This window comes from Photinus pyralis, unplaced genomic scaffold, assembly GCF_008802855.1.
Source record: "Photinus pyralis isolate 1611_PpyrPB1 unplaced genomic scaffold, Ppyr1.3 Ppyr1.4_LG5, whole genome shotgun sequence".
Taxonomy (NCBI): Eukaryota; Metazoa; Arthropoda; class Insecta; order Coleoptera; family Lampyridae; genus Photinus; species Photinus pyralis.
In genome coordinates, this window is record NW_022170596.1 from 46,568,394 (window position 1) to 46,583,160 (window position 14,767).

The following is a 14,767-nucleotide window of genomic DNA, read 5'->3' on the forward strand; positions in this document are numbered from 1 at the left end:
CTGCAACGACGCGTATCAAGTGAATAAACACTATGGCAATAGTATAATAATAGTTGGCTAGATGTAGGAAGTGCATTGAGAACAACGGTGGCCACGTTGAACACTTGTAAACGTTATTGCTTTTGACTGTCGTTTTCCCTCCTTCCCTTCCATGTCGCTTCCTCGCGCTAACTCGCTCTGCATCGCTCCGCGCGAAACGTCGGTCGGTTGGGTTGCCTACATACAGGCGTGAAATTCCAGAAGATAAATTTGGTTCTGGCGCCCTTATTTTAGATTTCCGACCCCAAGTGTCCTATATCAAAATACTCCCCTAGGCACCCCCTATACGCTCCCAAACGGTGGCAGGTACTATAGGAATCACCCTGTATATTACAAGCAGCATTCAAATTCTTCCAGGCAAAAACTATCTTTGCTCCAGGCTTAGAGTAAAGTTGAGAAATTTATAGATAACGGACCTAGTAACGGACACATGTCAAAAGTCCACAATCGAATCATATATATATTATATATATGAATCGAATAGGTAGGTACAGAGACTTGTTATAACTAGACCGCGCGTAACGTAGATTTTACTATAAACGCCTGTTGTCAAGATAGGATAGGCAACCAACTGTTCATCGCGGGGCAGACGTACGTTCTGCAGCTTGCTTTAGCCATGTTTATTCTAAATTTTAGTAGCAAAAAAAGATAACATATAGCTGTTAACTGTTTTAATCGAATTTACTGGTATTTTATTTGAACTAAATTGGTATATAACTGCCTTACTCTAGTCCTAATTTGATTTATATGTGTATTTTGGTGGTGAACACGTATGGGAAAATATACTCTTAAAACTAAAGATGTAAGTAGTAAGATATGATTATTTAGCGGATTTTGATTCAATATATGCCTATCCAAAAACCCAAATGGGCTGTAGCTGTTATTTATTTTTCTTAGACTGCTGATAACCATTTTGTTTACAACGCGTTGTGGTGTGGATTAAATGAAAAACCTAAACACACTTTCAGCAATTTGGCAAATTTTTAATGCATCGCTTGATACGAGCAACAATCCTCCACGATTTTTTCTAGTTAAAAGCTTTGAATGGCTCTCTGATGCGAATATCGCATCTGCACATATGGAACATTTAACAGACTTGGCTATTTTTCTTGTAACAAAACCTGAAATATACTTAGTACCAGTAAGTACTTAGTTACGTCTATACCTAATAGGCAAATAGGTATTGCCGTTGTCTTGCTGGTAAAGGATGTGGAATAATAGTTCTACGGTATTTTAAGTGGATGGGAAAGTCGAAAACGCTCGGTATTGCAATATTGTTTAACACCTTCGTAGGTACCTTTCTAAAATCGGCTTCATTCCCCGCAAATGCACTATGGTGAGAGTAAATTTTTCTCTTCGAATGGCTCTGATCCATTGGCCCTTTAAACTTTTATCCGTTGAAAATCAGCATATTATTTCAAAATTTATCGACAGAGTACATGTTGATAGGCACAAGCTAACTTAAGTTTATTGGTTTATTCTCAACAGAAATTTATCTGTTCACTAATTCGAGCTAATCACGAGAATGATTAATGAACGGAACATCTAAAATAACAGCTTATTTCATTATATTGCATATCATCTCAGCGATTTTTGCCCCGCGGTGCATTGTGTGTTGCATACTGTGTCGACAACACCTTAGATACGTTAGGCGCAGTCTAGTTATAGCATTGAATTTATAACTATCAGAAGCGCAGGTTAAATGGCAGGATATGTGACTGTTTTCAATAGTTTAAATTACAAGACGTAGATGTCTCTACCATCGAGAAAGATGAATAATAATGTCAGTTTTTTACCTTTGTTAATTATTATACAGGAATCTGTAATGAACCCACTATCTCGATTTGTAATTGTTGTATACAGAATTCTAGATACCCAAGAAACGTACTTATAAGGCATTTATGTGGCACACAGGATGTTGAATGACGTAAGATAAACATTCTTCCTTTCATGAATCGTGACCTTACTTAACATTCCTTAAGGAAGATTGAATTACATTTGAACAGGAAAGCAAAAAATACGCAGGCATCCTTGATCACTGTAACAGAAATTAAATGTACCTACCTATCTATTCTTAATTTTTGTGTGTGTCGGTTAAACCGTTGCCACCTCAGAGGAATAAATAAATAAATTTATTTATTCCTCTGAGGTTGCCACCGGTTAAACTACCTAGGACAGGGGCCGGCAACCTATTGAAACGGAAGAGCTAAAAATTACAATTTACAAAATTTCCCAATTCTTAAAGAGCCACAAATAATTTTTGATTCAATATTATAGTTTTTGGCTATATACAGGGTCCTGCAACAGTCCGTCGGTTTTTCCTACATAGCTGATAGATACCTGGTAAAAATATTGGTGGTTGCGGATCTACAGAAATTATTTTTGAATGTACAGGGTGTTCCATTTTTACGATGTCAATTAATAACTGATCTTTTTAAATAGAACATCCTGAATATTTGGTTGTTTCAATGCCGTTTGTTCAAAGTGCTATAACTATTCTTTTTCAAATGGAACTACCACTATTTTATTTCGCTATTCGCTTTTGTCTTCTCTTAAATGTTTATAAGGGGTGCCCTGTGCTTAAACTCCGCAGTGTTTAGGTTATTCAATATTTTTCACAAAAGTACCTCTTCATTAATTAATTACGTGTTTATACATCGGAGTAGGCTGGCTATAATAAAAAAAACAAAAGAATACCAGAAAGTAAACAAGTGTCAAAAATTAGATAATTATTTGCTGCAAGTATACTTTTGATACAAAATAAGATTAATTAAAAAGGCGAATTTCGAACAAATGAACTAATTTCTTTAGATAAATACGGAGAGCCGCAACTTTATAGGTATCAAAAGAGCCGCAGGTTGCCGACCCCTGATCTAGGATCACACGTCACACCTGGCAATTTTGATACAAAATAAAAAGGTCGTTAACCTCTTTTCTTTTAAATTCTGACGTTTGAAATTTGTTCTCAATGGTTAATCGATAACTTATCGATAATTATCGATTAATAGATAGTCAATCGATAAATTTAAAAAAAATGGTCGACCGGTCAACAAAAAAAGAATTTTTTGCGCATGGGATTTACACAATATATATTCTGACTATAATAAGCAAAAATAAATAAAAAGTGCGATTAAGACATCGAAAATATTTGCTTTTACAAAAGTTACAGCGATTTGATTGAAAGCTTTCAGGGGCGAAAATTAAAGCTGGAATCTTTGTTTTCCCTAAAAAAAAAAGAAAAATGGAGGGTGATATTTTTCCGCGGTTACTTAGCAAAGAGGAAAAAAATCCTGGAACAGTTTTAAGGCAATAGTCCATGGTTTCCCGTTCAGTGTTTCCTGGGAAACCATAGAGCTGAAAATTATGACGAGCTGACAGGATTTGGTTTTGTATCATGGAGACATTCTATAGAATGTCTCTAAAGAATAAAGATGCACAGGTTACATTCTCATTTAGATCAATTTAAGGATAATATGGGAGCTTATTCGGAATAAGGACAACACTTTCTCGAGACAATGGAACTTAGGCACCTTCCCAAGGCCAGGAAGTTGGAAGCATGATGGAAGATCAGATTCAGTTGAACATGACAAAAACAGCAAAACTGTTCCATTTTTAAACATTTAGACTCTAAGATAAACAAATTATAAATGTAGAAACGTTACCATTTAATAAATCATGCCTATGTAAGTAGGATTCTATAGGTATTTTTATTTTTTGGTTTTTTGCATTTTTTTCACACAAAAACAAATACATAACCATTTTTTGTTCTAATTCTTATTTGTGGCTATAGAAGCAATAAAAATAAGGTTATATGTCCCATGCGCAAAAATACTGTAGACCGGTGTAATTTATCGAAAATGTTGGATTGGATAGGATTGGTCGATAAACCTATAATTACCGATAATCTATCGATTAATCTCACAACTAAACTATTAAGATAGATAATTATCGAGAGAATTTTTAACGACATAAACTTTTCAATGTTTAGGTATACCAGTTTACTTCCAACAAAAGCGATGTAAGAGCATTGTTGAGTTGCCATATGATCACAATTCACAACCTACTGCTGTACTCATTTTTGAGGATTATCGTCCACTTGATCACCTTTGATTTCAGACAACTTGAGCATCAAAAGATCCTGTTTTATTTAAATTATCTTTCGCAATATCAATACCAAAAAAACAAAAATGTTAGCGAGTGTACGCATGGATGATGTAATATATCGATTGAGAATATATATCGATGAGATTTATGAAAAAGTAGGTATCGATAGTTTTCTCTTGATAATTTCCGCTACTTATTTATTAATCGATAAATATCAGAGATAGACAATTTTCGTGGCAATAATAATCGATTATTATCAGCAGCTAACAATCATTATTAATTATTTTCAAAAGTTATCGATAATTATAAAAAGTTATCGATAATTATCAAACGTTATCGATCATTATCGAAAATTAGCCTTACGATTTATCGATAATTGTCGATTATTATCGAAAGTTAACGATAAGTGATTAAAGTTATCGATAATTATCGATAGTTATCAATTAATGATTAATCGATAATTATCAGACTGAACAGACTTATCGAAATCGATAACAATTTCATTTATCGCTCAGCTCTAGTAGGTATACGAATTCACGTAAACTGGGACCGATTTATTTGTGCACAATGCTGCATGGTTATAAAAAAAGCTGATTCGCGAAATTTAGTTATCAAATGTGAATGTGGAAATGATGTAGCTGCCTGCTTGCAACGGACAATATTTTGCCTTAAAATTTTTTTTGATCGTTTTTTGTTTAATATCACCATTAAACAGGAAAGGGCGCTGGCCAAATATTAGAGAAATAGTTAATTGGGAAAGAAAGTAGGATTAAGAAATAAAATTACATTGCATTATTTGTAAATGAGGACAATTTGCACACAACATTGACTAGGTTAGTTTTCAATTTGCAATTAACAGATTGCAATTAATTTGCCAATTGTTGTATAAAATTTTATACAACAATTGGCAAATTAATTGCAATCTGTTATTCATCATTTACAAATAATGCAATGTAATTTTATTTCTTAATCCTACTTTCTTTCCCAATTAACTATTTCTCTAATATTTGGCCAGCGCCCTTTCCTGTTTAATGGTGATATTAAACATTTTTTAATAACAAAATCTCCCGCTTTCAGTAAAAATGTGGAACCTGCCTATTTTACTGCCTGTGAATAGAATGTATGAAATTGCATTCCTTCAAGGACAAGGACTGCAAGCTTCGTTCGTCTAAATGTATTATTATTTACATTACAAATTTACGCAATGCTTCTTAAGGGATCTATTTTTAGAACATTCCAATCCTATTTATAAAACCATTCCAATGATAACACAAAAAACATCCGGAGTTCCTGACATCTGACGATTAAAAAGGAAAATATTCGAATGGTCAAAATAAATGGTTTGTAATGCTGCCATCTAATGTCAATGTAACGCTCCACTTTCGATCGCCCACGGACTTTCAAACGATCGAACTGCTCCTAGCGGCGGCCAGTTGGCACATGGTCACAAACTGTTATATGGGATCCGCGCTTCTGATAGTTATAAATTCAATGGTTATAGCAAGTCTCTGGGTAGGTACAAGGTACGTAATTTTATTCGAACACACATTGGGCATGTGTGATTTCATTATTTGATATTGTACACTTCTTGTAAATCAATTTTATTTGTTACTCAGTTGTAAACGTTGATTAACAAGACAAAACGCAAACGGGTAAACGTCATTTTTAAACACTACTGACTTGTAAAACTGACAGCAGACTTGTAAAACTGACAGCAGACCTGTAAAAATTTTACAAGTTAGTAATCTAGTAATTTCATTGGCCAGAATTAATGCGAAGTCTCTGTTACATGGATAACATGATATTTTAGACATTTCTTCAAGATCAATTTAAGAACTAATTATTTACGTTTACTATTGTTTACAAATGAGTAACAAATAAAATATTGTACATTATACGCCAGGTAATAGTTTTTACTGGCTCTAGGAGATGACAGGCTCGCCTAACGGCTCGCCAGTCAACTTCTCCTATCGCCAGTAAAAACTCACTTACCTGGCTAATAATGTAAAATACTATAATGTTCATTTAAACCATTGATTTATTATGCTTAAACGAAAAAAACATTATTATATTATATTACTGTTTACAACATGTTTACTATTGCCTGATGTGCATTCCTAAAATGTAAGGTACGCCACAGTTGGCCTGGTATAACCCGGTCCAAGCTGTTCAGCCAAGGTTTTTCCTTCAAAAGTGTATTTCTCATAACTTATTTCTTTTGCAATAGATAAGTTGAACTTCCTTCCGAGTGTTTGACTGTTCTTAGATGTAAGAATACAACAGACACCCTTTGGAATGGGTCCGATAGGCAAGTCCTCTTCATTGATAGGTGTTTTCACATTGTTGTTTCCATTAAATAACGCTTTTGCAATGCCAAGAGTTATTTCGGAAAATTTTAATCCAATGCCACGGCCTCTGTACGCTGGTAATACGGCCATGTATACCATTTCGAGCAGACAATCCGCTTTGGTTATCTTAAACAGGTCGGCTTCGGCATCAATAGCATTCATAAATTGTACCAAAGTCCTCGAACTTGAATATTTACAATTTGACGCAAACTCTAAAAAACAATTGTCTTCCACGGCGCTTTTCACCTAAAAAGTTTCTACCCATAGATATATCTAAGTACTTAAATCAGTCAACATACGTGCAGTTTATTGAAGACCACCCCGACAGTCAACCCGGTGGTTCTTTCAAGTTTCAACTGCTATTAAGGACACTCCATCTTTCGCGTTGATGTGACATAATTCTTCCAATTCTTTCGCCGCTTCCGGATTAGTCGACAATTTGACGGCTTTGCATGCCGCTTCGTCAATAAAGAACGATTTTCGCATTACATCGATGGCGCCTTCAAGGGTTGTCGCAGTAACAGGAAAATATTCCAATAAACCTATATAAAGAGATATCTGCTTATTATAAATTAGCAAAGGTATGATTAGTGCGCATTTTTGGTAGTAGACATCAGTATTTTATTACCAAAGTTCAAACTTATCGATCTCACAAGTAATCTAGCTCGAAATAACTAGAACCTGATGCACATCGACATATAACAGAAAGCTTGTAGTAAAAATTTGAAGTCTCTAGCTATTTGTATTTGCTGATGAGATTTCAACCGGACAACCGGCTAACTAGCCAGACAGCCAGCCATAACGAATGTAATAGTCTATTTTTTTCAAAAATGCGGTAAAAATAATGAATATAGGTAAATGCATTTTAAATTGAATGACTTACAACCTGTCTGAAGTGTTCCACCCTGTGCAATGTAGTACCTACATACAGTGATATTTATTAAGAAGTACACATAGGGATTTACATGTATTGTTGTCTTTATGTTTTTTAAATGACAAAATCTCTTCTAATTTTATGCATCCAAAATAACTTCTTAAAACAAATAAAGATCTGGCTGTCGTATTACTTAATTTGAATATTGTTGCTTTGGTTTCACAGAAAATAAAGCTCTTACGCTACTTTTTCTTCAGTTGAATCAAAGAGTATTATACTCTTTGGTTGAATACATCGCACACGAACGAAAATAAAAATACGGAAGCCTAGCGTAGTAGATATTGGTTCCCGTTGAGTTGTAAAATGGTAATTTAGGAATGTTTAGATTTAGGATTTAGGAATTTTATGATGCGTGTCATTAATGGTGAAGTATATGGAATATCATATACCTGGGTGGCGTCCCAAAGATTTTGTTATTTGTGTCTATTTTTTCATACCTAAGTAACATATTTTTATTTAAAAAAAGATCAAAGCCATAGGTTATTGAGCAAAGGTCAAAGTCAAGATCGCTTTTATTTGATTATCAATTTTTATTTAACGGCAATATTTAAACATAGGTTTTCTTACCATCGTCACTAATTACTGGAAAAATAGCACTCATAGTGGCCTCAAAATACAAAAATGGACGGTTACGCGGTGGAACCGGAATGTAATAAGTTGTTCGCCTGTATAATAGGACTCCAAACCTAGATTAGAAGAATCTTTGCCGCGATGACTTTTGACTGCGTACAAAATCAATGTCTATAATGTTTAAAAAAACGAGGCTATGGCAAGATAACCCCCTAAGATGTGTCCATGCAAAACTTGGCTTTTATCAATAGTAATAAATTGCATTTAGGATAGCTGCAACAAAAAATAACAATAATTTAATCTCACTTTTTTAGTAAAACAAAATGCATATACATAAAGTAGTTCATTTTATTTAAACAAACAAAAACGATGACGCCACCACATTATGCGACGAAGGTTGTCCCATTTTTTGACTGTAGGTAATAAATAATACAAAATTAAATGTGAAACAACTTTTCTTCTATAACATTTTGCCATATATCTAACAGTAACCGAGATATCCGCTGTGACAACTAAAATCAAACAGACTGCAGTACCGAAAGATTTCCAACACTCATTTGCAGTGCTACGCTATTCAGACAAACGTTTTTTACACCCCCAGAGCTCGCGGCCCCCTCCCACTATTTATCATCAAGAGCAGCTTGAGTACATTTTAAAAAAAAACCACATACCTGTTTAAATATTCCAAGCCTCCCTATTTCAAATATAGGTTAAGGCACTTTTTTCACGGTCTAATTCAATCTTTCAATTGATTCATGACTAAGTAGATAAAGCTTGTTTTATATATATTTTTTAAAAAATTCAGTTATGCCGACACGCATTTTATAAAAAAACAAAATTAAAAAAACGTTCACATTTCTTGTACAGCAGAGTATTAAATTAAGCAAACTATCAGATTACTTTACAAAAAAGTGTTCACCAAACCATTTTGGTTATCAATCTTGTAGGATACGTACCTATACTAACAAATAAAAAAAATATAGACACCTTTAAGTTTAAGTTCCAGGAAATGCTGTAACTTTAAATTGTAACAATATTTAAAAATAGTGATGTTCATAGTTTTGAAATCATCAAAAATGCTCTATCAAATATGACACAAAAAGTAAAAATGACTTCCATAAGAAAAAGTTGATGGTGGTTAACCGGTGACGAAACGTCAGACATAAAATTTAAAACTAGCATCTTGTAGAGAGATAAAAGTGGCCATAATAATGTGTCATTTATTTCTGTTTAAATAAAAAATAAAAAAGATTTTGCAAAATTTCGTTTTTTTCCGGGTACCTATCTCCGAAAGTAGTCGGAATTTTTTCAGTTCCCGGCATATTTTAAGCATCAAAATACGCAACTGAAATTTAAACTACCTATCTATATCTTACAGTTTCCGCCAGATCCCCATGGTGACCCTCGAATTTGAATCAGTCTTTATATGCCGTTTCACCCTTCCAAAATAGTTTGACTCACCTATAACATGTGGGAAATTTAGATAACATTACGGACATCATATCGAAAGTTCACAATCGACCACATTTGGTACCTACCTATGTGTTAACCTATTTGATACACTTTTTGTGTCGACACAAGAGTTTCTGAATCCCACATGAATATTTTTTGGAAGATTCTAGAGCATTTTATATGTAGGTATAGTTTGAATGTGAGATTTAAATGAAATCGATTATTAATAATATGCGCCGTTAACAAATCATAGGTAGGTAAAATTGTTTATTTAAACTAATAACATTACTGTTTGCTATATGCTTCATGTGCATTACTAAAACGTTAGGTACTCCGCAGTTGTACTCGGATATTCTGGTCCAAGCCTTTCAGCGAAGGTTTTCCCTTCAAAAGTGAATTTCTCGTAACTTATTTTTTTTGCAATAGATAGATTTAACTGCCTTCCAAGTGTTTGACTGTATTTAGATGTAAGAATACAACAGACGCCCTTTGGAATAGGTCCAATAGGTAAGTCCTGTTCATTGAGAGGTGTTTTTACATTCTTTCCATTAAATAAAGCTCTTGCAATACCAATGGTTATTTCGAACAATTTTAATCCAATTCCACGGCCTCTGTAGCCTGGTAAAACCGCTATAAATACCATTTCGAGCAAACAATCCGCTTGGGATATCTCAAATAGGTCGGCCTCTTCATCAACAGTAATCATAAATTCTACCAAAGCCTTCGAGCTTGCATGTTTACAATTTGCCGCAAACGTTGAAAAAAAAGTGTCCTCCACGTCGTTTTTCACCTAAAAAGTTTATAAAAACCCATAAGTACTTCAGTCAGTCAGCATACTTGCAGTTTATTGAACAGCGCCCCGACGGCTCGTCCGGTGCTTCTTTCAACCGCAAGTAAGGACACTCCATCTTTCGCGTTCGCGTAACATAATTCTTCCAATTCTTTCGCAGCTTCCGGGTTAGTCGACACTTCGACGGCTTTGCATACTGCTTCGTCGATGAAGAACGATTTGCGTATTACATCAATGGCACCTTCAAGGTTTGTTGCAGTAACGGGTAAATATTCCAATAAACCTGGAATAAGATTATAAAAAATGGAGGTTTTAAGACTTGGATTTGGTGGGCATTCTGCGCCAAGGTTTGAGGCCTCTGGGTTCTACGCAACGCCACCGATAAATTTAGTTGTACCATTGAATAATTCAATGGTTTGTACCTAACGTTCTTTATTAAATGAATAAACAAAGTTTGTAGGTTGATGGTCTGCATTTTATTTAAGGTATGTGTTTTGCGTAAGTCAAATAATGTTTTTCAAATTTTAATCCGATTCGATTGATCAAACTAATATAAGTATACAGATAATTGTGATTATAGGCTTAAAATGTACATAAGTTGCTATATAAATTGTGTAACTAGATTATTAAGTATGTAGGTCAAAGTCAAAATTGTTTTTATTTTACTTAATTTTGTTTAATGAACTGTACAATATTTAAATACAAGTTTGCTTACCATCGTCGCTAATTACTGGAAAAATAGCACTCATAGTAAGTAACCTAAGTAACCCTCAAAATAAGAAAATGAACGGATGGACCGCACCGTTAAGCACAACGACCGCAATGAAATATAAGTCTCCATAAACGAGGCATCAGAATCGGCGCACCGTGATTAATTTTTTATTCATACTTCTACAAGGCAAAGTCGTCCCACGTAAGTTCGAGTCGAAATCAAAGTCGGCCTGGCGGAAGCATTATATGTATACACAGTTAATCAATGCCGGAAGGAAGTTGTTTTGAAGCTCTTTGAACTGGTGTAGATCCTTAAAAAATATTCATTTGAAAATTTTAGTAAGTAAGAGTGAAATCCATACTTATTTGAAGCAATTTCATTTAGAAATACTTAGGTACTAAACTAATGAACTCAAAAATCCATCAGATCTTTGTGATAGCGCCTCTTTTTTTTTCTTGAAGAACAAACTCATATGTCTATTACTCTATTAGTACACCTTCATTCGTTTTCGGACATTTAATGACAAAATACTCCATACTCCATAAGTTTGGAACCTCTTCCGTGAGTCGGAGATTTTTTTTACCGAATTTCGATTTTCTTATACGACTATTAGATTGGCAAACGTCTTTTTTTATTTTTTTATATTCCTAACATTAGGTAGATACTACACTGGTCTAGAGCATGTATGTACTTGTATACCTGTAGCAATCTGAATTTTTACTTCAAAAACAAATAGAACAAACTCAAAACTGATTAAAAAAAAAGATGCCAACCAATCAGAGGAAAGTTTCTTCAACGCGCTCTGTATGTCGTAATCCCATACCAATAGACTTAAATCGTCCCCATAAAGAACTCTAGGGAAACCAAAGAGTAACCATAATACTCTTTGGGGAAACTTCGTAAAACAAAGACTATAATTTGAATTTTTATTATTAGGGCAAATTCCTTATAGGTACAACAGAGTATGAAATTAAGATGCAAATCCTTTGACTACTACGCCCAAACCCAATCTCGTAGACTGCGAGAATACCAAAGAAGGTGAAAAATAAAGAGATATCGTCCACCACCAGCGTAGAAATTTGATGAGTCTATACCTACCTTCATTGCAACCACCGCGCAAAATGGTTGAAAGTAACAATGCCAACCTACCTAACCTAAGTTTTGTCCTACCTTCCTACTTTCAATATTCACAGTCTACTAAGTACTCACTCATCGCGCTTACTATTGTTTTAAATTTCGTAGAACATTCTACTTTTCCAATCAGGTTGTGCCAGACATGCAATTGATTAGTCGCCTCTTAAGACGCGCAGTGTCATCTGCGGTCAGGGTTCCCGTCTGTACACGGAACAAGTAAAGTAAAAATAGAAGGAAAATGAAACACTAAGTAGTTAAAATTACAAAATAACCTAGATTAGTAAATTGTGTTTCTATAACAGGTTACCTATTAACCTATACCTCATTTCAACGAGTTATCTCTTGCTCATAGTGGCCTGATAATGAAAATTTCTTCAAATGTTGCCTCAACTTATTTAATACATTTGCTGACAAAAAGATCCAGAGTGTGAGAAGGTTTTAAGACAACTCTAAAGTCTAAAAAAATTGTATGAAGAATATTTGACGATTCAAAGGATTCTAATGGTTCTACAGAAAATAATCAGACTACAGAGTGAAGAACATTCTGGGTATCTGCGGATTCTAAAGATTCAGATTATTCTAAATGAAGCGTTTTTAGGAAGACCAAATTTATTAATATACCTACCTATTTGTAATAAAAATATATACTTATCCATGACTTGTGTGAATTTTACATAGGAAATAATTGTGATATTTTATTCAAGTCCTAATTTAAAAGGCCATTTGAACGTAGAATGGTACAAAGTTTGTTGCTTAATTGAATACAAACGAATAGAATTCGCACGCTAAATTTGTAAGTGTTTTTACATAAAGCGGATAGCAGCAATGTGTAAAATTATGTCGCTTCTAATCGCCAGGGTCACACAACACAGTAATTCTTGAATATAGAAAGCACCATTCACCAATAGAGGTAAAGTAATATAAACAGCCACAATGAAATGAAAATTGAGATAAAGGCTCAATTACACTTGCCGAGCACTCCGCCGAGACGTGCCACCGGTCTTTGTAACTCTTACGGTTGCTGAAAAAAAAATTAAACAAGGAAGGCAAAGTTCACCACTTTTTTGGGGGTGGCTCCCAAATAAAACACGTTAGACCCTCGATGTATTTAGAAAAAGTGATTATTTTGATTCCCTCTACCACTCAATTTTTTTACTTTCTTATATGTAACACCAAGTATACCCTAAGTATACAATATCAATGTTCATCATGATTTAAAAACATCGAGGCAACATGTTTAGCAAACAATAAAAACAAGTTAAAAAGTAATCGTAAACGATTTACATAAAGTGCATTTCCACTTGCATTCATTTCCCATTTGTAAGATGCAACTTCTGTTAAAATCGTAAAAATCCGGCCACAAATATGAAATATAGCGTTGCACATGTGCAATTCATTTTTGACGTTCTACTTCAATTTCAGTTTATTAGAAGAATTTCATTTTAATGCTTTTCTAAATAAGAAAGTTGGAACTGCGCATGCGCAAACCTAAATTTTAAAACTGCCGTTCCAACCGCATATGTATCGAATTTTTAAATGTTTCCATAAATAAAAAAGTTGGCACTGCGCGTGCGCAAAATCAAATTTTAGAACTGGCGTGAGATTTTCCTTGGTAGGTGGGTGACCCATGCAGACATTAGGACGCAGACATTAGAACGCGGACATTATTGGGACGCCTAAGTTAAGAAAATTCAGTAGGTGCATTTAATAAATATTAATTTTTCAAAATAACTGTCAATACAACGAAACGTGAATAAGAATAAAAATACAATGGCCACAGGCACGGCGGAGATTGCACCAATCATTATTGCATCATGCATACATGAATGAATAGTGGGATTTTTTATATTTTGCTTACGCTGCGCCGCCGCAGAGTACCCACGCAGGACTGAGGACGCAGAAAAATAACCAAAAATTATTTCTGCATTCTTGCGAATTTAAAAGTAATGGGTAATGCTGAAAGTAATAGATTAATGCGATTATTTGAATACAATGTATACTTTTTTGTTTCATGGCAGAGGCACCTCTAAAAAGATCACTGTGCTAGTGACTGCTAGACATTCTGTAATTGGGCGCAAGCCTGTTGTAAATAATAAATTTACAAAAGTGCAAAAATTATGGCCCACCCTGTACATGCAATTTACCATTTTACGAGTTGATTTGCTCGAATTGATCGTAGATGTGTTGTACTTGACCTGTTCGTGCTATCTCGTTTGAGCCTACTGCTAAGGAGATTCAAGAGTCTGTCGAGAGTACCGCGTTTATATTATTTTTCTCCAGTTGCCATAGGGCGCGCGCCGCACCTTTTTCGCTTACATTGATTTAAATAGGCAAACACACACCGAAGCGCGTTCTTTAGTGTGCTTAACAACCACAAACTTGAGACGTCCGCGCGACGTATTAGAAGGGATTACAGAGTGACTTTATACGACAGTGGTGACAATGTGTCTAATTTTTGATTGCTTATAATTTAGTTGGACTATGAAAGAAAGGTAATTTCATAGCCTAAGATTGAGACCGGCGGCCATATATACAGTGATATATATTAAGAAGTAGACATAGGAGTTTAGGTGTATTGTTTTTCCTTATTAGACTTTTTTGCGCGATCGGTCATTTCTGACTATTTACCATGTGTGTTTCCATGACAGTAAGTGGAATTTACCAGTTGCTATGATTACGACGAC

The 14,767-nt window shown here is 34.5% G+C and overlaps 1 protein-coding gene and 1 pseudogene across 1 annotated transcript; both read right to left on the minus strand.

The window, feature by feature from the left end:
* Positions 1-6,178: 6,178 nt before the first annotated feature.
* LOC116172471 lies at positions 6,179-9,436 on the minus strand (annotated as a pseudogene).
* LOC116172472 lies at positions 8,328-11,159 on the minus strand. The gene is made up of 3 exons (XM_031489693.1): positions 10,953-11,159; positions 10,285-10,520; positions 8,328-10,237 (listed from the first exon to the last, which is right to left on the minus strand). Exons 1-3 carry the CDS (start codon positions 10,984-10,986, stop codon positions 9,764-9,766), a joined length of 744 nt encoding a protein of 247 aa, XP_031345553.1. The 5' UTR covers positions 10,987-11,159; the 3' UTR covers positions 8,328-9,763.
* Between the last annotated feature and the right edge of the window lie 3,608 nt (positions 11,160-14,767).

What these genes read in the sequence shown, in the direction of transcription:
- LOC116172472 (XM_031489693.1), bottom strand. Translation starts at nt 10,986, where the DNA reads ATGAGTGCTATTTTTCCAGTAATTAGCGACGATG. An exon ending in TCCAGTAATTAGCGACGATG is followed by an intron (nt 10,521 to 10,952) that starts GTAAGCAAACTT and finishes ATCTTATTCCAG; the next exon opens with GTTTATTGGAATATTTACCC. An exon ending in CGCTGTTCAATAAACTGCAA is followed by an intron (nt 10,238 to 10,284) that starts GTATGCTGACTG and finishes TAAACTTTTTAG; the next exon opens with GTGAAAAACGACGTGGAGGA.